The 22,987-nt window shown below is 43.5% G+C and overlaps 2 protein-coding genes across 3 annotated transcripts; both read left to right on the top strand.

Annotated features, from left to right (window-relative positions):
* Positions 1-1,546: 1,546 nt before the first annotated feature.
* Positions 1,547-10,127, top strand: mtmr9 (myotubularin related protein 9). Its single transcript, XM_062467627.1, has 11 exons — positions 1,547-1,654; positions 2,284-2,488; positions 2,955-3,063; positions 3,581-3,706; positions 4,309-4,482; positions 5,016-5,233; positions 5,425-5,586; positions 6,071-6,212; positions 6,335-6,555; positions 6,802-6,953; positions 9,957-10,127. The coding sequence occupies exons 2-11, from the start codon at positions 2,307-2,309 to the stop codon at positions 10,118-10,120; spliced, it is 1,650 nt and encodes a 549-aa protein (XP_062323611.1). The 5' UTR covers positions 1,547-1,654; positions 2,284-2,306; the 3' UTR covers positions 10,121-10,127.
* Positions 10,128-14,780: 4,653 nt separating this feature from the next.
* Positions 14,781-21,588, top strand: tdh (L-threonine dehydrogenase). Of its 2 annotated transcripts, XM_062467315.1 has the most exons (10): positions 14,781-14,934; positions 15,895-16,016; positions 16,783-16,978; positions 17,409-17,451; positions 17,575-17,645; positions 18,438-18,587; positions 18,675-18,847; positions 19,147-19,237; positions 19,858-20,127; positions 20,359-21,588. In XM_062467315.1, the coding sequence occupies exons 3-10, from the start codon at positions 16,795-16,797 to the stop codon at positions 20,496-20,498; spliced, it is 1,122 nt and encodes a 373-aa protein (XP_062323299.1). In that variant the 5' UTR covers positions 14,781-14,934; positions 15,895-16,016; positions 16,783-16,794; the 3' UTR covers positions 20,499-21,588. The 2 variants fall into 2 exon arrangements, with proteins under 2 accessions (XP_062323299.1, XP_062323300.1); XM_062467316.1 differs by lacking the exon at positions 15,895-16,016 and having other exon boundaries at positions 14,791-14,934.
* Positions 21,589-22,987: the final 1,399 nt, after the last annotated feature.

The following is a 22,987-nucleotide window of genomic DNA, read 5'->3' on the forward strand; positions in this document are numbered from 1 at the left end:
GCATTTTGAGTGCCATGATATTGAAGATTTGCTTTGAAAGCTATTTTTTCCCTTACATCCCTGTCTTCGCCAATGAGGTAAAAACGAACAGCAAGGCAACTTTTCCTAAGACAAAGGACATTTATTTGGTTTGTAAAGCACACTGGGGTTCCAATACAATTGACTGCTGGCATCTCCATGGTGCCTGGAGACTCACCACCCTGTATGATGTGGGCTGGCAAGGCACTGATTGTGGAGTACAGACAGCCTGCAACGGAAGCAGATATCTGGGTGATTTCTAATACATCACATAAAGTTGACCAACACAGACAGGCTGACGGAGGAAACAAACAAGCAGAATGCATGACTCAGCCAAGCTGGGCCATCTGTTAATCCTCGTATATCAAACGTGTCCCCTATCCCCTATCCTTGTAGTTGTGGGAGTCTCTCATTCCAGGTGTGTGCCTTTTTCATGCGGATTTGGAGATGAGAGGCAGGGTGGAACAGGCTTTGGAGGCACCCATGAAAGGAATGGATAATGAATACAGCCACATGAATAAGAAAATGCCTCAGTTCAAATGCTGATGGTGACATGAGCTGCTTGATGGGTTCAATCTGATTAGCTGCACAGCTTTTAGCACGTAGCTCGACAATGACCTCATTCCCAGGCTTCATGTTGAGGCGTTACATGCTACATGGGTCCTGGGAGTAGGCTACTGTACCTCAAGTAATAATAATAATGAAATAATTTCGGATACTTTTTTTTAACATACAATGCAATGTAAATGTCAATCCATTTCGAGGTTAATATTCTCCAGCGAGGTGAAGTTAGTTTCATGTTCGACATTCAACATTCATCTCACATTCGGGAAACGCAAGTTTGCAGCGTCGCGTTAGGGACCGTGTTTAAACTACCCATACAATTTTGAAAAATGATGACCTTTATAATATTTTTATGAGTATATCTCAAACGGACAGCAGAGTATTCTAACAATGTCTGTTATACTTCCACGGCCCTTAATTTTTCAATTACGTTTCAAACAAAATGATAGAAAATCGCTAATCTATGAAAATAGTTTAATCCTCCCAAATCTTAATAGCTTTTTCAAACTTGTGTCAAAAAATCTCTAATATACACCAGATTATTCTAATAAAGTCTGGCCTACTTCCACAAGCTTTACATTTTCAATTAAGTTTCAAACAAAATTCAAATAAATCTATAATCTCTGAAATTAGCATGAAATCCAGGCTAATCTTAATAATTTTTTTCAAAATGGTGTCAAAAAATCTCAAATATACAACAGATTATTCTAATAAAGTCGGGCCTACTTCCGCAACCTTTCAATTTTCAATAACGTTTTATTGAAACATTTTCACACAGGCTATGCACACAGTTACTCAAATCAAAAGAATACCCATATTACCCAAGTTAACGCTACCGAATGCGGATGATATAGCATTTCTCTGTTGAATAGGAACTAAGTAGGCCAACATTTAAAGCATACCAAATTATGTAAAATTGTTGCTTGTAACGTACAATTTGCAAACACACCAGGCGCCCAGCTGGTCTGGCTGAGCAGAACATATTTCTCAGCTTCGCTTGTTCCCATCGGCGTATTATTGTCGGAGCACCTCACTTTCGTTCGATCTGTCAAAAAGCTGAGACTGGTATCAGGTAGTGTATTCCCTATATAGTTGTATTTTAATCAGTTGTCTGGCGGGTTGTATCACCGTTAGGTTATTATATCAATGTATTGGTTTGTTCCCATGCTTCTTTATTCACATAACATCTTAAAAATCCATTAATTACGTTACTCAGTCCGTTGCTTCCGTGAGCTAAGCTTTCTGAGGAAAGAAAAGCTAGCAAGCTGCAATTTTCTTTGACAAAATGTAGCCTAGCTCTATCAATATAGACGGCATTCAAAGTGTTGTTACTGACGTAGTTTTATAGTAAGCTTAGACTGACAATCTGCCATGTTTGTCCAGTTAGCTAGCTAGGGAGGTAGACTAACGTTATCACCAGTCTTACACATGATACTGTTTAGCTAACTAGCTGCCTAGCTACTGTAGCTGCACTGCAGATGAATGGTGCAACTCTGTGCTAGATACATAGGCTAGCTGTGGCTTGACTAGTCTAGACAGCCTCTGGACTTCCCTGTTCGCATCCTGTTCTACGCATATCTGTATGGTCACGTTATTAGCTATATTAGTCAAGACCAATATTATCTTAAATATCGACCAGGTAGTAAACACCTTTACAACACATCGATGCCTGATAACACTCGTGTTTTGTCCCTTCTATAGATTTCCTGAACCTCATCTCTGCAATGGAGTTTGCAGAGCTGATAAAAACTCCACGGGTGGACGGGGTGGTCCTTCACCGCCCCTTCCTGCCCACAGTGGAGGGGACCTTGTGTCTGACAGGGCACCACATTATCCTGTCCTCCAGACAGGACAACACAGAGGAGCTGTGGCTACTGCACTCCAACATCGACTCCATTGAGAAAAGGTGCAATAGGATAATTGTAGACAAGCCCCAAATTTAGAGTTTTTAGCATATACATAAAGTACATTTAGGTACAGTTTGGCAAATAATTAATTTGAGTGTAATTCACTGAGTGTGGCGAGTAGTCTTTGGTACATAAGCAAACATTGTGCTGCATTAATACAGGATTCTGACTGTAGAGACTTGCCTTGGCAGAGTGTCATTTCTTTAGGTTGGTTTCAGTGCCAGACATCTGTGAATCTCTCTGTAACATTGCTTGTTAAAAGGGCTATACGTACAATTTGAGTTGATAACACAGCTAAGGGAGAGGTGTGTGTTTACGAGGTGCCTTATCAAGGTCCTAGCCCACACTCTAGATAAGGGCAATAGATCCACTTGTGGCTGAGGAGTATTCAACAACTTCATTCAATTATGTGCCAAAATAATCTTCATAGACCTTGTTATATGATCATGTACCTCACTGTCTCAGGTTTGTAGGCTCTCTGGGCACCATAATAGTGAAGTGCAAAGACCTGAGGGTGATCCAGCTGGATGTCCCTGGGATGGAGGAGTGCCTCAACATTGCCAGCTCCATTGAGGTAACAGAGCTGTGCTCCAACTGTGATGTCCTCAAGTAGCAGTATCCACCTCAAATCTCAAGGACTTGATTGGGTTCTGATTAGTCTCCATTTAGAATATGTGCAGGTAAAGTTGTAACCTGCAACCCTTACAGTGGCATGGGGATGGGTATAGCTCAGTGGTCGAGCATTCGGCTGCAGATCAAAAGCAGTGCTAAATAAATACACTGTTATTATTATAGCATACTGGTTGTAACAGAGTGCGGCTTGTCAAGGTTTTTACAAACTGTGCCCTCAGTGCACCTTCTGTTGCCTCTACTGCTGACGTAGGCTTAATAGTATCCCCTCAGTCATCAACTTCCTGCATTCTGTTAGAAGTGCTTACTCGGCAAGTGCCATATCATCATTTGATCATGTGAATCCATGTTTTTTGAAGCCCAGTCTCCTAGCACCCCATTGGAGACTGTAGGTTTTTCACAGTAAATGTTTTTTTGCTCTGTAACAGCAGGTGTACTCTGTCTGTGCTGACTCCCCACAGGCTCTGTCTACATTGGACTCTGTTTCCCTGATGTACCCATTCTTCTACCGGCCCATGTTTGAGGTCGTAGAGGATGGCTGGAAGTCCTTCCTGCCAGAGGATGCTTTTAAAGACCTGGAGTCCATGGTACAGCTGCTTATGCCCACTCTCATTCATAGGATTATTATATGTTTAAATGTAGTACATCATTTGGGGCATCCTGGTAGCTGACCGGATAAGTGCAGATACCTTGTTGGCAAAGGCCTTACTGCAGCGGCCTGGGTTCAGTCATGTCAGCCCTTCTCTCTCTCTCTCCCCTTCATTTCCTGTCCCCTTTACATTGTCTCTATGACAAATTATAAAGGCAGAAATACCCCCAAAATACTTTTTAAAATTTTTATTACAAGGGTCCTCACTGTGCTCACTAGTGAGTGGGCCTGTTTTCTGCGTAGGTTACACCAGTCAAATGTTACAACCTGATAAAATAATAAGCAAAACCAAACAGGGGTTACAAAGGTATCCGGTTTCTCAAATTCAACTTATGAAAGATAAAGGGACGTTTCAAACATCTCAGTTGATTAATAAAAGTTATCTTTCCCTATCAACTCTTCTTCTACTCCCTCTCACCTTATCTTACTCTACTCATCCCCCCCTCTCTCTTCCTCCCATGTCTCTTTACTTCTCCCTTCCCTCTCTCTTTTCCTGTCTACTCCTCCCTTCCCTCTCTCTGCTCCACATTACCCTCCCAGACAGATGAGTGGAGACTGAGTGAGGTCAACAAGGACTTCAGGACGTGCCCCTCCTACCCTCCTCTGGTCGCCGTGCCCAAAGACATAGATGACGACACCCTGAGGAAGGTGGCCACCTTCCGCCATGGAGGACGCTTCCCTGTCCTCAGCTACTATCACAAGAAGAATGGCATGGTGAGGGACACGGCATCATGGGAAGTGGTGTTCCCACATGACGTACATTTTTTTTCCCTCACCCTTCACAACCATGAATGTCTCTTTGGTGTCTCTCTTCCTCTCCTTTGTAATCTTTCCATCTCAATTGTATTTCTTCTCTCTCCCTCCCCATGTATTTTCTCTCTACCTCCCTCTCTTCTCTCTCTACCTCCCTCCTCTCTCTCTCTCTCTCTCTCTCTCGCTCTCTCTCTCTCTCTCTCTCTCTCTCTCTCTCTCTCTCTCTCTCTCTCTCTCTCTTTCTCTCTGTTGCTGCCTCTCTCTCTCGCTTTCGCTCTCACTCTCTCTCTCTCTCTCTCTCTCTCTCTCTCTCTCTCTCTCTCTCTCTCTCTCTCTCTCTCTCTCTCTCTCTCTCTCTCTCTCTCTCTCTCTCTCTCTCTCTCTCTCTGTTGCTCTCTCTCTCTCTCTCTCTCTCTCTCTCTCTCTCTCTCTCTCTCTCTCTCTCTCTCTCTCTCTCTCTCTCTCTGTGTTGCTGCTTCTCTCTCCACACCCAGGTTATGATGAGATCGGGCCAGCCCCTGACGGGCACCAACGGGCGTCGCTGCAAGGAGGACGAGAAGCTCATCAATGCCACGCTGAGGGCGGGCAAGCGTGGCTACATCATCGACACTCGCACCATCAATGTGGCGCAGCAGGCCAAGGCGCGTGGGGGCGGGTTTGAGTCAGAGGCCAACTACCCCCAATGGCGGAGGATCCACAAGGCCATAGAGAGGTAGGGGTCAGCTTAGAGGTCAAACTAGTCATTAGGTACATTGTTATGCATTCGTCCAGGCACAAAATGGTTTCCTGGAGCACATATTCATGTGTACTCTAGTAGTAGGGTACCACCTGAGTGATCTCTGGGTGGAAACGGCACTGTTCAAGCAGCTGAAGTAACAACAAGGTGGAAACTCTCTCCGTCAGGTCCAGCGTCCTGCAAGAGAGCCTGATCAAGCTGGTGGAGGCCTGCAACGACCAGTCCCACAGCATGGACCGCTGGCTCAGTAAGCTGGAGGCCTCCAACTGGCAGAGCCATGTCAAGGAGATCCTCACCACCGCGTGCCTGGCCGCTCAGTGCATTGACAGGTGAGCGACGGAGCACCGCCTCTCTGTTGTGCTGTCTGAGGATCTCTCTGTGTAGGTCTCTCTGTGGCTTTGTCTCTGTGGCTCTTTCTGCGGCCTTGTCTGTGTCTCCCCCTCTGTCTGAAGCCGTGTCTCAGGTGGAGTCAGTTGGCTGAGCGGTGAGGGAATCGGGCTAGTAATCCGAAGGTTGCCAGTTCGATTCCCGGTCATGCCAACTGACGTTGTGTCCTTGGGCAAGGCACTTCACCCTACTTGCCTCGGGGGAATGTCCCTGTACTTACTGTAAGTCGCTCTGGATAAGAGCGTCTGCTAAATGACTAAATGTAAATGTCTCTGTAGCTCAGTTGCGTTGCTCTCTCTAACCCTCACTGTCACTTGCTCCTCTGCTTTTCTCACTTGTCTCTCTCTCTCTTACTGTCTCTCTCTCTTACTATCTCTCTCTCTTACTGTCTCTCTCTCTCTGTTTCTCTCTCTCTCTCCCTCTCAGGGAGGGGGCATCGGTGCTTGTCCACGGTACAGAGGGGACAGACACCACCCTGCAGGTGTCCTCTCTGGCCCAGATCATCCTGGACCCGGCCTGCAGGACCATCCGGGGCTTCCAGGCTCTGGTGGAGAGGGAGTGGCTGCAGGTGAGGAGAAGCAATAGATCAGAAGGGGTGGGGGTGGTGGGTGCAGATAATGAATGGCCACCAATTACTCTCCCTCCCTTCTTACATTCTTTCTCCCCCTCTCCCCCTGCGCCCCTCCCCAGGCCGGTCACCCTTTCCAGCAGCGCTGTGCCCAGTCAGCTTACTCTAACAACAAGCCCCGCTGGGAGGCCCCTGTCTTCCTGCTCTTCCTGGACTGTGTGGGCCAGATCCTCAACCAGTTCCCGTGCTCGTTCCAGTTCAATCAGAACTTCCTGGTTCTGCTTTTCGAACACGCCTACGCCTCCCAGTTTGGCACCTTCCTGGGCCACAGCGCCGCCGAGAGGTCAGTGTATTGACCGTTACAAGAACCTGACCGGCAGGTTCAGAGCCCAAACACAGAAGTTTGATTTTAGCGCCTGCTGGACTGCTAATGATGGATGGAAAGAAACAAGGAATGAATGGGCTGTGAGCTAGGACATTTACCACATGCTCTACATCTTCTAAGTGTAATGTCAGTCTCTTTTTTTCAAACTTTTTCTCACTCTTGCTCTTTCTCCCCACCCTCTCTCTCTTTCTCTCTCCCCCACAGGGCTAAGCTGGGCCTGCCTGAAAAGACAGTGTCTCTGTGGTCGTGGGTGAACTGTCCCCAGGAGCTGGAGCGTCTGTCCAACCCCCTGTACGAGCCCAACAGCCTGGTCATCTGGCCCTCAGTGGCCCCCCAGAGCCTGCAGCTGTGGGAGGGTAAGACCTCTCTTTTCCCCCATCTCACTTCTCACCTCCTATCCTCCTATCCTCCTGAATCTGCTGTGGTGAAAAACGGTTTCATATTTACACCAGAAGGGGGCAGCCTTTATCAAAGTAGAAAAACAGGATATATCCTGAGTATTTGGCATTAAGAAAACATCTAATCCGGCAGATCAGGAGAAACCAGTCAAACGACAACAGAGACATTTTCTGTAATGAGCTCATATTTGATCCTCCTGCCTTTTTAATGTGTCATTTCCCCAGACCTATTACTCCAGAACATATAGCAAACCTGTATTCCTTTCAGTTATTGTGATTGACTGAAAGGTTATTCAAGTTCTTTCTGTTGCTACACACACACACACACGTTCCTGGAATGTTCAAACCTCAAACGTACGGTAACCCCCACAGAGCAGAAATAGTTCAATCTTGTCATGTGACCACCTTACAACGCTCAAATGTTGACTTAGAACCGCCCACTCTGACGACTAACCTGACCCTGAACATAATTTGGACATATTAACCTTGTCTAGTGTGCACCTGACTGAACAACCCTTACCGCTTACCCTTATAAAGTCATTTTGCTGAAATGGAACTCTTCAACTACAGTCTAGATTTGAAGGTAGTGAGGAACTGGGTTTACTAACTGGATTTGGATGTATATGGAGGTATATGTGTACCTCATATAGCTCTGTATATCCTCAACCCCTCTCCTTATCTCCTCAACCCCTCTCCTCATCTCAGATCAACCGGTCATCACAGCCCACAACCCCTCTGCCAAAGGGTAGAGGGTCTTATTATAGACTGTACCACAGGTGTCACCTGAGCTCCCGTGACGCAGACAGGTCCAGTCGGAAAGTTTGCTACTCATCTTGGCGGTGGCATTGTAGCTGTACTAATCGGTGGAATTGTAGCTGTACTAATCTTAACTCTCTGTGGCGGACGGAATTTAACGGTCCTGAGCATCAAGACTAGGATTTTTGTCACATGTACTCTTTCACCTGATAATCCCTGCAAGAATCTTGACCGAGATTCTGAGAGTCCATATGAAAACCATCTTTCCACCTTTTCGCCCTTTTCAGTGTGTCCTCTCTTATTCCCCCTTCCACTGTGGAGCCTGACCGCTCAGAGAGCAGACCCTGCCCCTCCGCTGGGTCGTGCCGAGGCAGGCGCCAGGGCGAGGGTCACAAGGTTCAAGCGTGCCATGTGCCGTAGCTGGTCACACTTCATGCTCAGAGGGGCGGGAGCCACGTTCCACAGGATGGGGCCCCCGGAACCATGACAGAATGTCTCCCACATACAAAAGCCTGACGCTCCACGTTTACATTTACATTTAGTCATTTAGCAGACGCTCTTATCCAGAGCGACTTACAGTAAGTACAGGGACATTCCCCCGAGGCAAGTAGGGTGAAGTGCCTTGCCCAAGGACACAACGTCAGTTGGCATGACCGGGAATCGAACTGGCAACCTTCGGATTACTAGACTCCCCACTCAGGGGAGTCAGGAAAACAGTTTACTCAGGAAACAGCTCCATACATTCACTTTACAGGAGGACCGGTTTACCCTGAGAGCTTTATAAAAAGAATGTTGGTACATTATGTTAGTAGTATAGTATTGGTTGGTAATAATGTGGTTGTAAGGTTGATTAGTAGTATAGTAGTTGTATAGTGTGGTAGTAGTGTGTGGTGTTGGCATGGATCAGTAGTGTTGTAGTAGTCGTGTTTTAGTAGTATTGTGTGGTAGTACTATTCAGTATTAATACAGGATTGTAATAGTGGGAAAGCAGTGTTTCTACTAAAGACTTTCTTATATTTATATTTTCTTATATTTCTTATATTTATTTTGACATATACAAGACATCCTCACTTGTAAAGCATTTATATAAAAAGTGTGTATAGCAGATGTGAAGCTAACTGGCTATAGACTTGTTTCCCTGGTTACTTTAAAGCATTGTCAGTGTGTAACATTTGAGCCTTTCATAAACCTCCTTCTCATTGTTAGTTAAACGAGAGTGAAGAAAGAAAGAGCATCACTTTGCCGTGTCATGCTGAGCCTGCCCTGATTGGTCACTCCTCCCCCACTCTCTCCTCCGATGTAGGCCAGGTGTTTTCTGTGACTCACGTGTGGAACCACACCACCTCAACTGCGCTTCCCCAACCCCCTGCCCCTGCCGACCCCCGTACCCACTCTGTCCTGTTGGGATGTCCTGTCGCTTCTTCTGCACAGGGGATTCACATGATGTTTCTATATATGTCGCTGTCTAGACTACTTGATATTGCCACCACACACACACACAAACACACACTTTACACTGCATACTTAGATATTGCTATTTTAGAAATGGCATGCCATAAACTTTCCTAAACTTTGTAATTGCTTTCCAGTCTTGTCTTAATGACATGGTTTTAGCCATAACTTCCCCTCACTAGTTATTATATATCTGGGGAGTCTGAACTGAAGTAACAGCAGGCCAGGTTCTATCCACTAGCTCTGAAGCTCTTGAAAAGCTAGCCTTGACAGACTGATAGACCTGACTGACTGACAGATCTATATAGTATTTATTAGAGGTGTAACAATATATCGTGGAACAATATATCGCAATACAAAATGTTTACAATATGTATCGTAGAGTTATGGCAATATTTTAACAATATGACGTCCGTTTGATCCTATTGGTTGAGCTGCCAGCACGTGACCTACTCTGCACCTGCGTCATGCGTGTATTCACTGCATTCACAGAAATCGCTTGAACAGAGTTAACTAAATTGTATGTACAACAAAGAAAATTATTGAAAATGTTTAATGTTTTGGAAATAAATCTGTTAAGTGAATTTTAGTTTAATTTCAAATGTTGTTCAAAATATTGTGATACATATTGTATTGTACACCCAGTATCGGGATACGTATTGAATCGTGAGCTGAGTGTATCGTTACACCCCTAGTATTTATATGGCCCAACGTCAGGTGACTTCCATGCCCTCTCTCTCCTTCCCTCCCCAGGGGTGTTCCTGCGCTGGAACCGTTCGTCCAAGTGCCTGGATGAAGCCTACGATGAGATGGTGCACATCATCGAGTACAACAAGGAGCTGCAGAGCAGAGTCAACAGCCTGCGCAGACAGCTGGCCCAGCTGGAGACGGAGGACCCTCTACTGCAGACACCCTAGAGAGGAGGGAGGGAGGGAGGGAAAATGAAGACAGAGAGATGGTGGAGGGGTAAGAGAGAGAGAGGGGATGAGAGAGAGGGGATGAGAAAGAGGCGGAGAAAGCGTCCTGTCACTAGGGTTCACAATGGTGGTCCTTTAAAAAAAAGACAGTTTCGGGACATGAATTAATATTCACAAATTGAGCTGTGCCAAATGAATTGAGGTTATATCAAGTCAATAGGGAGAGAATCATAAAAAGAAACACATCCAGTCACTAACTCGTCTAAAACAAACACCCACCATCCCTCACAACATGTAGGCCCACATGCATAATGCATTCTCATGCATTCAGTACTCAACACACACATACACACACACTCACAGGCTCAACACAATTATTCAACACTTGTCCTAAATGTTACTGCAGTACAGCACATTACTACTGAACTACCAGGTCAGCCGCTCCCACTCACGAGTAGGCCCAGTTCTGCATGTATTAGGTTGAATAATGCTAAACACTGAACGTAAGCAGATAGAACATGTGTAGGCCGAGTTCAAAATAGGTTCGACCAACGTGATTTAATCAACTGAATACAGCTTTACTGCATTTGCTTTATCTTGATAAGTTCTACCCAAGCATGGTGCGGAAATTGAGAATTCAGCACATATGAGAGCAGAGCAAAGTGAGGGAGACCGTTATTGTATGTGATTCAGCTCAACATGTTACGATAACAGGACAGATCAGAGCTCTATGACATGTTATATATGAGTGTTCTGATGTTATGGGTCATAGGTTATTGCTAACAGGAATGGCAGGGCACTTATTGGACAGTGTATTCTGTGTTTTACTTTTACCACAACATGCAGAAGTCCATGCTTTTTAATGTTATGTATTTTACACTTTTCTGAACATCCATCCATGGATGGATGGATGGATGGATGGATTTTACACTTTTCTGAACATTGTTTTCAATACTGTCCCATGTCTGTTCACAGTGGCCATACGGTCCTAGTACTGAATGTCAAAACTCAATCAATGTACAGCTTCAGTCTCGTCAGGAGACAAGAAAATCCTTCTTTGCCCCCTAAAGAAATAATCTCTGTGCTTTTCTATTCCTGTTATCAAACTTCTGTGCTGATTGTGCCTCATTCCTGAGGAAAATATTAATAATTCTGCACAGACTAGGTCTATTGATCTTCTGCTTCACTGTTCTTACTGTGTCTAAACTACTATATCTTGTTTTCTTCTCTTTGTGTTGAATATGATTTATTATCTTGTTTGCTTTGACCAATGCTCCATGTTTGAGCTGCACACTATATAACCGCTGTTGCGAGAGACAACAAAGTTCCAGTGTTGGTGTCTTCAAAAATTGCACTGTCATTATTGGAAAACAATGTCACGCTGTATGGCTATATTCTGTATTATTACCTAAATTCAGTCAGCTTGCAAATGTGGGTTTTTGTGCGTTGCTGCTGCCAGTTTTACTTTACAAGCCAAGTTTACTTTACTAGCTGATGCTGATGGTGTAACATTCTCAACTGGCCTAGCAAATGTCTGGTATTGTTTGTTTTTATAAGGGAAAAAAGTGCATATATTTTTGTTTTACTCTACAGAAATCACTTCTATATTATGTGAATATGTTCAACCTGCTTCCAATATCCTTATAGTGACATTTCATGTAAATATTTACACTTGCATGTATGAATGGGGTTGACATGGTAAGTTTAACAGAGGGTTCTGGGTGGTGTGGCAGATAAACCATTTCCACACAATTTCTGCACTATTTAAATATGATAGATATTATGATAGAATATTCTATTTTGGCACAGGTATAGTCACTGGGCTTTTATTCCATGTCACTCTGATTGTATTGTGCTTTCAGTGTCATAATCCGTGCAATGAATTTTTGAGAAATTACATGTACATTTTTTTTTCTATCATTACTGTTATGAGAAAAAAATAGTTTTTGTATTAACCTTCTGCAAAGATCATAAATAATGATTTATTATGTTTGTTCTGGGGCATTAAAAAAGTATGTTCAAAAGGCCTCTAATCTTCTAAGGGAAATATAGAAAATGTTCTCAAACATAGTGTGTTACAGTGGGATTCAATCGGGTGATATAAAAAATCTAGTGAAACAGGAGATACCTCCAACCCATTGTGGCAGACGGCAGGGAGAGGTGAGTGGTGATTGAGGGAAGATATCTGGCAGCCCGTTGGCTCCACCCCCAAGCCATGTAGGGACTTCCTGCAGCAACGAGACAGGCTGTGTCATTAAGCGGTTAAGTGATTGAGTGTTTGTATATAAGAAGGGAGCAGGCCAGAAGGGGGGTGTATTACAGAGAAGTGTATCACAGGGAGCGTGACTGGAAACTAAGATTTATGTGACGGATTTAACACTGCATACCGAATTGGACTGACGGAGAACGATGCTTTGGATTGACCCTGGATAAAAGGACGAAGAGAATGGATTGTGAACGGTGAACTGATAGCTGAAAACCCCTTTTTCCAAATTGTGAACTGATTCCCATATTAAATGTACATCTGCATTGAAATTGGACTGTTTGTGCGTCTGTTTGTTATTGAGGTTGATGTTGTGGAAACCCCACACCCCTTAACCTGTAAGAGTTTATATTTCAACACTACATTCAACGTGACAACAGTGACGTAGGTATAGATTCACATGGTGTCCTCAATGCAAGGTATGCCACCTCACCCCCATCAATGTCACGGTTGAGTAATATAGTATGTTTCCCCCTTGCATGACGAATGGGTTTGATCTTACCTAAAAGTCGGGTAAGTTTTTGAAAAAGGAAAGAAGTAAGTAACTTGAGAGCACTTGTACTGCCCTGACTTCACCGTCAGCCAATCAGAGCAGGAGGTGTGGATATGATGATACTGTACAGTCTGGAAGAAAACACGGCCAAGTTGTTGAAATAGTTTTCAGCAGGTCACACAAAATTGACCAGATCAAAGTCATAAAAGGACCACGATTATATTTCTTTTAATCTGACAGGATGTAGAGTGAATATATCTGTCCCTCAAATAATAAAGCGCGATGTTGCAGTCATGCACTGAAACCTAATTATGTTCTTAATTAACAGACACCGTCCTGAACTGCCCTTTCATCAACTGGCCAAATTCCCACTTTACGCCTTTCATCATCTGATGAACCCATTCGGAAATAAATAGCCCTGACTTTTCATTAACGTGTGTGTGTTGAAATCTTGAATTGCTACCTGTTAGTTTCCTATTGGCCATTATTTGATTTTCACACATGCATAAACGTTTTACAGTAAGAAGCTTTTGTTAGAATGTTTGGGTTTGTTTAAACATGCCTTCTGATTACACTTCACACCCTTTCCTCCATCAAAACTGAAAACCAGTACTTCGATCTCTGGGATACATAATGTAAAGTAAACCCAGTATGTGCTCCGAGAGCACAACCTGTTAAATGATTGGATTACAAAAACATGCACTGATTCCCAGAATCTGTGTGTGTGTGTGTGTGTGTGTGTGGGGGGGGGGGGGGTACATCTGAATGCAACCTCAAAATCCATCCCCAGTCTGGAGTCTTGTTTCATGTTATCGTTAGGTGATTTCGACTTCATGCAGCGCCGGCGTCGCATGCAGCCGCCCGCAGCCCGGCTGACCCGAAGCAGCCAATGGCATTCTCAGCTTCAAGTTCGCCGGCTGCAGCCGGCTGTCGGCGCCGCCGGCAGTGCATGAAGTCGAACGTACCTATAATCTGAAGTGGGGTGTGTGATCCTGTCGACCACTCACATGCCTGCTAAGATTAAAACCCGCCTCCTTCCTGATGGATCCACAGTTCATTGGCCCATTCTCTCCTAATTCTCTCCTGTCAAAGTCAAACAGAGGTTATGGTGACACAGCAAACTCACCTAAGGCTGTTCATTTTCACATTTTATATTTAGGTTTTGTTTTACTGTCTCAGAATCTGGGGTTCCTGAATGTGAATGTGCAACCACAAAAGCCAATATTAAGCTGTTCTAGTTGATCAAAGGTTTAAGTTTAGTATGTCTATTGTAAGACCTAGGTCCTACTAAAAGCTCACATTCTCCAGGTGGTGGTATTATATTACACTGTGAAAGCGAATTCTCCTGGAAACCAAGACAGTGGGTTTTGGACATGTACAGTTAGTACCTAGTACACACGCCAAAAAGATGCAGTGAACTATGCACACAAGACACACACGTGAGTGGAAGGACCACTGCCAGTGTGGCCATGGCAGGTCTGGACTGGGGACTTTGAAACGCAGACTGGCCCAAGTCCGTGTATTATTATTCTTATGTATTTTTTTTGCATTATGCCTCGGCCGTTTGACCGGCCGTTCGGGAAATCTCCCGACTATCTCGACGGCCAGTCCGACCCTGGGCCATGGTGCCTGGAGGAAAACAGATGTACCACTTGCTTGATCATCAAAACGTTCGCCAAACTCTCCCTCACCCAGGCAACCTTCCGTCCTCCGAACACCACCAACTCTTTACGACAACCGCTCTCACGCCTCCCCGCCACTTGCTGACTGTTTCAGATTCTGGAACCCGTGGCACCGTCATGCGCAGCAGTGACACAACCAAGAAAGCCCCCCAGTGACGTGGGTGGTGTCAGCCAATCCGAACAAAAGCCGGCTTCCCTTGAAACCAAATGGCCGCTGATATATAGCTTGAAGCCGAAGCTGATGCAATAGCAGAGAGATAACACACGTGTGGCGTCAGATAGACTGCTTATTATAAGGACCACCTCCAGAAGAAGCATCCGTATCTAAGCACAGAGGATAGGGACGTCCACTTGTCTGTTTTAATAAAACCTATTGGTGAGTTAAATATATTTGTATTTATATGTACGAAATGTCTGGATAGTCTAACTTGCAGACTGCCTTCAATTTATTTTTCATTTATAAATGATAGTCTACGATATTAATATGCTAATATTGAAAAAAAAATCTACATGGATTCAGGATTCCATATCGCTTCATCCTTTGTGACTAATGGAACTAATGTCTGTTGTCTGAGTTCTCGGCGGCAAGATCTATTGTAAAACTGTTCGCCCAGCTCAGGGCTGGCTGTCAGTAGAAACGGATAAACCTAGTCTACACGTTGTACGACAAAAGGAAATGTCGACCCTCCCTCTCAAGATAACTGATTAAGATAGATAAGCGCATTTGCTACATTCAGTTATAAAATAAGGAATTAACTCAGTAGCTATTACCCCAAAAATGACAGAGGAGAGAAGGTAATTAATAACAATTGTATTCAACCATGCATACAAATCTTTGTCTAGTTTTAATTTAGTAGGTTACGGCAGATTAGCCCAGCGATCTGTCAAATAAAATAGGCCTAGGCCATATGATTTAAGAATATTTGACCTCTTCGCGAATCACAGCCAGTCCACCCAATTAGCCAGTAGAGTCATAATGAAGACAAACACAGGCTGGTTACGCAACCAGCGTATTTATAGCCTACTTGATTAGCACGTCAAACGCCACTGCTTCAATAGTTGGTAACCATGCCCGTTTAACCCAAATTGCGTAAAGTGGGAATTTGGCCAGTTGATGAAAGGGCAGTTCAGGACGGTGTCTGTTAATTAAGAACATAATTAGGTTTCAGTGCATGACTGCAACATCGCGCTTTATTATTTGAGGGACAGATATATTCACTCTACATCCTGTCAGATTAAAAGAAATATAATCGTGGTCCTTTTGTGACTTTGATCTGGTCAATTTTGTGTGACCTGCTGAAAACTATTTCAACAACTTGGCCGTGTTTTCTTCCAGACTGTACAGTATCATCATATCCACACCTCCTGCTCTGATTGGCTGACGGTGAAGTCAGGGCAGTATAAGTGCTCTCAAGTTACTTACTTCTTTCCTTTTTCAGAAACTCACCCGACTTTTAGGTAAGATCAAACCCATACAAATTATTATATATATATATATATATATATATATATATATATATATATATAATGGACTGTATATATATATATGGTTCAATATGATATCGATGTTCAACAACAGCATGCATATATGGGTGTCTGAAAGGGCATTCTTTCAAAGATGCTTTGCTTCCCCAGCGATCACGTTCTCCGCGTAACAATGTAGCCATTATGCTATAGAAGCACTGTAATAATGCGCTCACTTTGTGTTAGCATGGGCATTGGGGAATTCGTACAAGCGTAGATCTACAAGGGAGTGTTGAAAATTATCGAACCTTTTTTCACTTTGGGATATTGTACGTTACAGCATGCAACTCGGATTTTAAACTCTGTAGATGCAGACTTCTCGATAATATCAATCCCTGGCTGCAGAGTAAGCTAGAGCTCTATTCTCATTTTAGTGAGTCTGCTCATTTATTTCCTTCTCGTTTACTGGCATTTCTTTGTTTCCTGGCACTGTTCCAGTTGCCATGTTCGGTTTGGAACACCTCACTGTACAATGCGTCCTGAACTCTCCAGATGATGAAACGAAACGTTTGTTCTGCGTAAAAATCTTCCAGTTTGAAAACAGTGTCTCAAACGTAACAGTGAACAAAGTGGAAGTTTGGAATTGTGTGAGATTGTCCCATAAACAATAAAAAGGAAATGGTAGACTGAAGTCAACTGTGTTTGATCTTTGCTGCAGCATTATATGGTTAATTCTTATGCTGCTCTCTCCCTTCAATAGGTGACTGTCAAGATGCCTGTAGTTCGAGCCCTCAGCAAGGTGGCCAAGCAGGTCCTCCTCACTCCAGGGTGTGGGTGCCAGCCTCTGACCGTGGCCGTGAGAAGCATCAGCTTTTCCCCGCGCCAGGTCACGTCTGATGCCAGTTTCCATTCTGTGTCGTTCTCTGAGACGGACCACCCCAAAGTGCTCATCACAGGTAAGGAACATGATAAGTGAAAATATTTAGTTATGTTTTTATTGCCATTATTTGCACTATGGCATTACAAAACTGACTGTGTGACAAGTACACCCGATTTACTCAATATACTAAACTTGGCTTTACTCTTGGGATGGCAAACTCAGTATATACAAATAGCTGGCTGTATGTGCAGCCAGGCTTGGCACAGGAAACACCCATGTGTGTCTTTTATGAGGTTTCAACCACTAAGACCCTCTCCTCCTGCCATTTGCGTTCACAGTTTCTCATTCACAGTCTCTCTCTCTCTCTCTCTGACGTATCCCAATCACCATGGAAACACTCACAGAATTCACAGCTATTGATCTAACCAAGTGTTGTTGTCTTTCTCGAGTCAAGGATGTCCTCTAAACTCTGGTCGTCCCCACTTCTCACTCTTTCTTTCTCGCAGGTGGCCTGGGACAGCTGGGAGTGGGGCTGGCCAAAATGTTGAGGTAAGACTTCTGCAGAGTGTGTGACTTCTTTAGTCTTTTAAAAACTGTGATTACATCAGATTCGATTACCCACCATGAAGTTGACACAACTCCCCGTCTGAAATGTGGCTTCCTGTCCCACAGAAAGCGGTTTGGAAACAACAATGTGATTCTGTCTGACATCAGGAAGCCTCCGAGCCATGTCTTTCACAGCGGTGAGTCTCACCCTCCAACACATGCACACATAATGAGTTTTATTGTTAATAATTGACATATGATGTATGCTTTGAACGTAAAATAAATACAATAATTAGGAAATAATTGGGGTTAATATACTTTAAAAACACCCACATATCTTAGATGACTTAAACATGTAAAACCTTGTATCATGGCCAGTACAGATACTCCAAATTCTAATGCACGCATGCAATCAGTTAATATTTTACATATGTGCCAAAGCCAGCATTAGAGTGAGATGTCGACAGAAATGGCAAATACCATGTTGGCAACAGTTTTTTCAAAAATATTGGGCAGCAGTTTTCCAGAATCGTACTTGAGAGCAGAACAAACACTGGTATTGATTTTAGGGGGGGGGGGGGGGGGGTGTAAAGAAAGGTCAATAGGAAGCCAAAGTGTTCTTTTCAAAGGGGGCTCTGATGATGGTGACCTTCTGGATCAATACATGACGTCTGCAGGTTGGCTTGCTAAGCTAATATCCATTCACAAAAGTTATCAAACTAGGTTGTTAACGGTAACCCACAAGAACATGACATGTCACCCCGGGCACAGCAGTCTTCATACTAACACATGTAAAGGCCAGATAGCACTGGTGTTCTCCTATCCGCCGAATTATTATTATTATTATTATTAACAAAACTATGGGATCAGCACAGAAACCAAAATGGGGGAGCAGATGAAGTAATTACTTATAGGTCTCTCTGGCAGCTGGCCATTTTGTCGTAGAGTGAGCGATGTGGTTTAAACCTTCCCTCCATTGTTTTCCTCAGGGCCCTTCATCTACTCAGATATCCTGGACTATAAGAACCTGCGTGAGATTGTGGTGAACAACCGCATCACTTGGCTCGTCCACTACAGCGCTCTCCTTAGTGCTGTTGGAGAGGCCAATGTACCCCTGGCACGTGCCGTCAACATTACCGGTGAGCACAGGCCACAATTACGACAACAGTTTCCTTGAAACCCAGGTGTTTTAAGATCCTAACCGACTCCCAATCGGTCTTTCTCAGGCCTTCACAACATCTTGGACATCGCAGCTGAACATGGCCTGCGTCTTTTCGTCCCCAGCACCATCGGGGCCTTCGGACCTACCTCGCCACGTAACCCCACCCCTGACCTCTGCGTGCAGAGACCACGCACCATCTACGGTGTCTCCAAAGTCCACGCAGAGCTTATGGGCGAGGTGAGGCTTGGTTGGTGTTGGGGTCAATTAATTTATGTTATGTGGAAGATAGTGGATGGGGTGGGGGAACCAAAATTCATTTCTTTAGACTTTTTCACACGTTAACATTTGAGAAAACCCCTCAAAATTAAAAAGCCAGTGGATAAAGAACAAAAAAAAATTGATTTATGCAAAAATATATATACCTGGACAAATTGCATTGCATCTTCCTACTTTAAGACCCTTGTAATTCTCGTTATCAATCCTTCTCTAGACTACGAAATCTGACTGTTATTTCCCTGTGTGTCCACCTCCCTCAGTACTACCACCACCGTTATGGCCTGGACTTCCGCTGCCTGCGCTACCCCGGAATCATCTCTGCTGACTCCCAGCCTGGCGGGGGCACGACAGGTGAGCCAATCACATGCGCCTGTGCCCACGGTTTCTCCATATTGCTCTATTTGCGTACTCTGACAGACCCCTGCTGACATCAGCTTGTCACATGGTTTATGTAACTGTGACTTCCAAAATGTTCTCATGGCCAGTTGTATTTTTAGTCACCCTGATTACATTGGGTGGGGCTAGCTCATGTTTGAGCCCATCTCCTCCCATACGTCAGACCCCGCTTTCATTCTTGAAGGAGGGGGTGTTTGTAACTAAAGCAGGTGTCAGACTGTGTCATCTGAACTGTAATATTACAGAAATGATCTTGTACTTGAAATCAATCCTACTTTTTTGTCAGTTGGTTTCGTAAGATCAACCATCCCAGTAGAACTACAGTGTTTGACATCAAGGGTTTGTCATCTCAAATATAACCACAAAAACAAGATCTTGAAAATGTCTCACTTCATGTACACCTCCATAAAACTGTATAATAATAGTTTTACGTTGTCACTAATCCTGATGTTCGGTTCTTTCTACTCACTGAAGAACCTTATTAGAGCCCTTTATGCTGTAAACATGTAATATCCAACACAATACACCCTCATGTTCCTCACATCTACCAAACTTCACCCATTCTCTCAACACAGACTACGCCGTTCAGATATTTCACGATGCCGTCAAGACAGGAAAGTTTGAGTGCAACCTGAAGTCCGACACACGGCTACCCATGATGTATATTGATGACTGCCTGCGCGCCACGCTGGAGGTGTTGGAGGCTCCTGCTGACTCGCTGAGCATGAGGACCTACAACATCAACGCCATGAGCTTCACCCCTGAAGAGCTCGCCCAGGAGGTACAGAAACAGATGCCCGATCTGGAGGTCACGTACGACATCGACCAAGTGCGACAAGCCATCGGTAAATACTGCACACACACCACCAATAAAAAAACATATTGTCTGGTCCAATTCTTATCTTTTCAAATCTATGAAGTATGTGCTGAGGCAAAATATTTATTTCAAATCTCTATTAAAAACCTCCCTTTTAACCTAAAGAGTAGATCCAAAACCAAAGATGATCCAGAGGCTGGGAATGTTTGGGTCGTCTCGGAACAGGACATTGACATTTCTGTTTCTTTTCCCTCTTTAGCCGACAGCTGGCCCATGAACTTTGATGACTCCAATGCACGGAATGACTGGGGCTGGAAGCATGACTACGACCTTCCTGAGCTGGTTCAGACCATGATCAACTTCATTGGCTCAGAGTCGCGTATTGCTCGTGCCAACTGAAAGGCGAGGATGAGGGCAAAGGGAGTTTCTTTGTACATACTGTAAAGATGGCTTAATTAGAATGGAGACATGTGGTCTGTAAATAGTATTTCTGTCTCTAATCTGTGTAATTTGGAAGGGCTCTATTTGCCTGCCTGGCTTAAACTACCGTATCTGCAGAATGTGAAGGTCACTCAACAGAGCATTCCAACCCCCTCCACTTCTCTCTGTGCTGCCACCTCATTTCACGCTCCCTATTTCCCTCTCTCTGTCTGTGTTCTGGGGAACTGAGCTTCCTTTGCCAGTTTGATTGTCATTGAGAAGAACATGGCAGATTGCATGGGGTTCGAGAAATACATTATGATCAAAACACGGCTAACAATTGTAAGCAGTAAACATCTGTAATGCGTTTTAGGAAAAACCAAGCAAATTTAACAAATGAATGGAAGCGCTTGAACCCTTTCTCTTTAAGATACTCAAGTCAGGATTGCTTTATTTTATTTGCTAAGTCAAGTTCTTGTGAGTTCAGAAGGGGGGCCAGATCTATACGGGCAAAATCAAGCTGGGAAAGGAGTTTTGATTGAAAGGTTTTAAAAAATGGAAATTGTGTCTTTTGATGCACTTTAGAAAATATTTCAACCTTTTAAAATCATCATTTGGCAAACTGATGCATTGAATCGCCATGAGTGAGGAGGTGGTTCTGTGCATTTGCGTTCAGAGGTGTGGATACATTTTTGTATTTCTTTTTTTTTGTTGCTTTTTGTTATTCCATTTTTTGCATTCTATATTTATTTTGTCTGCTTATGAAATGTTTATGGGAATCATGTTGAGCAAATGTGCTTGTTGCACTCCTGTATGAATGTTCCACAACCCAATGGAAGTCTTTGTCAAACTAAATATGGACTGAGATTTTCTACTTGTCTGTTTTAGTCTTTTTGGCAGGGTGACTCCGTGGAGTTATGGATTAGAAAAGGGAAATGTAGCCATTTCTGCGATCTGTTCTATAATTCTGTTAATGATGATGAATTTAGTCACTTTCTATGTGAAAGTATGAGCAAGTGATGTTCTTTCGATTGCAAACACCTGCTTCATTAAAAACGTATTTTTCATGTACCTAAGTCTTCTTTCTAAATTAGTTTTACATGATGTTAGTCCCTAACTACAGTATCGGTGCAAACAGACTTCTGTTTGAGCATGTTTTTTCAAACTTCCTTCAAAAGCATAACATGACAACAATGGAAACTATTCACACACTAGAGGAAGTTCCGAAGCAGAAATCCCACTGAACAAAATGTCTTTTGACATTGGGCTTTGACTTGATCGATAATAAGTCTGGTGAGTTTAACTGACCTGTCCTTAGGAATGTATGCATGTTATAAAAACCTTCAACATTATTCATACAACTGTACCTTCAAGGCTGACACCTAAAAGCTCAAATATATAGCATTTTTTGCATTGGAAAAATGTATCAAGTAGCAGTAGTTGAAGTGATAGTAGTAGTAGAAATAATAATAATGGTTTCAGCGGAATTAGTTAACATAATTGTAATAGTAGTACAGTATTAATAATGTAAGTAGTAACAGTGTTGGTCTCACTAGCAGTAGTAGTATCAGCAGCCTGACTCAGTGTGTCATCTGATGGCAAAGGCTTCTTTCTTGTTTTTCCAGTTGTAAGGACAAGAAAACTGCTTTGAAGTTTGTACAGTATTGTTTGAGCTTAGACTTGTCCCCATTTCATGAGCCAGGTTCAACACCTACCCTAAATTACCACCAGTTTCGAAATTGAGTGGTCATATGCTTCTTTATTGTAAGTCAGGACCGTTTTTAATCATTCATTTGGTCAGACCTTTTTTTGTAGCTGTTGACATGCGGGTTTTGAAACATTAGTACGTTAACAGGAGCAGATGGGTGATATTTGCAACATGAGATTAAGTTTGTCAAGTCACATTTGTGCTCTTTCAAGGGTGACACTCAGGATACATTTTATGTAACTGTGAAATACCACCGCTTCCGTAAAAATGTATAAGCCCATATGTAGATTGTTGATTTGTAGATTGTGATCTAAACCTTTCCATAGCATATACACGTTATTAGGTTCCTCCGGTAGGAGGGAACCTATTGTTATTGTTGGTATTCTTCTTATTATTATTATTTTTCTTCTCCTTGCGCCCCAATATCTCAAAAAGTCCCTGGTCATAAATTTTATAATTTGGCACATTGATACTACATCCAAGTGGGTACCCCCACACCAAATATGGGCCACATCGGACCATAGGGGGCGCCACAGGCCACGCCCAAAAGTCCGATTTTCAAAGTGATGGCATTTCCACCCCATTGCTCCAATTCTTCTGAAACTTGGTGTACATGCTTCATTTCCCATGGGGAACAAAAAAGCCTCAAGGACCCATAAGGTCCGCCATGATGGATTTTCCTGTACAGTGATAATTTGGGAAAACCTTCAAAATTCCTCTTCTCTCAAAGCTCCAAATTGACTTGAAATTTTGAACAGAT

This window comes from Osmerus eperlanus, chromosome 8 (genome assembly GCF_963692335.1).
Source record: "Osmerus eperlanus chromosome 8, fOsmEpe2.1, whole genome shotgun sequence".
NCBI classification, from domain to species: domain Eukaryota; kingdom Metazoa; phylum Chordata; class Actinopteri; order Osmeriformes; family Osmeridae; genus Osmerus; species Osmerus eperlanus.

Coding starts and splice junctions, on each gene's coding strand:
- tdh (XM_062467315.1), top strand. CDS start 16,795: ATGCCTGTAGTTCGAGCCCTCAGCAAGGTGGCCAAGCAGGTCCTCCTC. Junction 17,646..18,437: donor GAGCCATGTCTTTCACAGCG/GTGAGTCTCACC, acceptor TGTTTTCCTCAG/GGCCCTTCATCTACTCAGAT. Junction 19,238..19,857: donor GCCTGGCGGGGGCACGACAG/GTGAGCCAATCA, acceptor CTCTCAACACAG/ACTACGCCGTTCAGATATTT.
- mtmr9 (XM_062467627.1), top strand. CDS start 2,307: ATGGAGTTTGCAGAGCTGATAAAAACTCCACGGGTGGACGGGGTGGTC. Junction 6,213..6,334: donor TGGAGAGGGAGTGGCTGCAG/GTGAGGAGAAGC, acceptor GCCCCTCCCCAG/GCCGGTCACCCTTTCCAGCA. Junction 6,954..9,956: donor GAGCCTGCAGCTGTGGGAGG/GTAAGACCTCTC, acceptor TTCCCTCCCCAG/GGGTGTTCCTGCGCTGGAAC.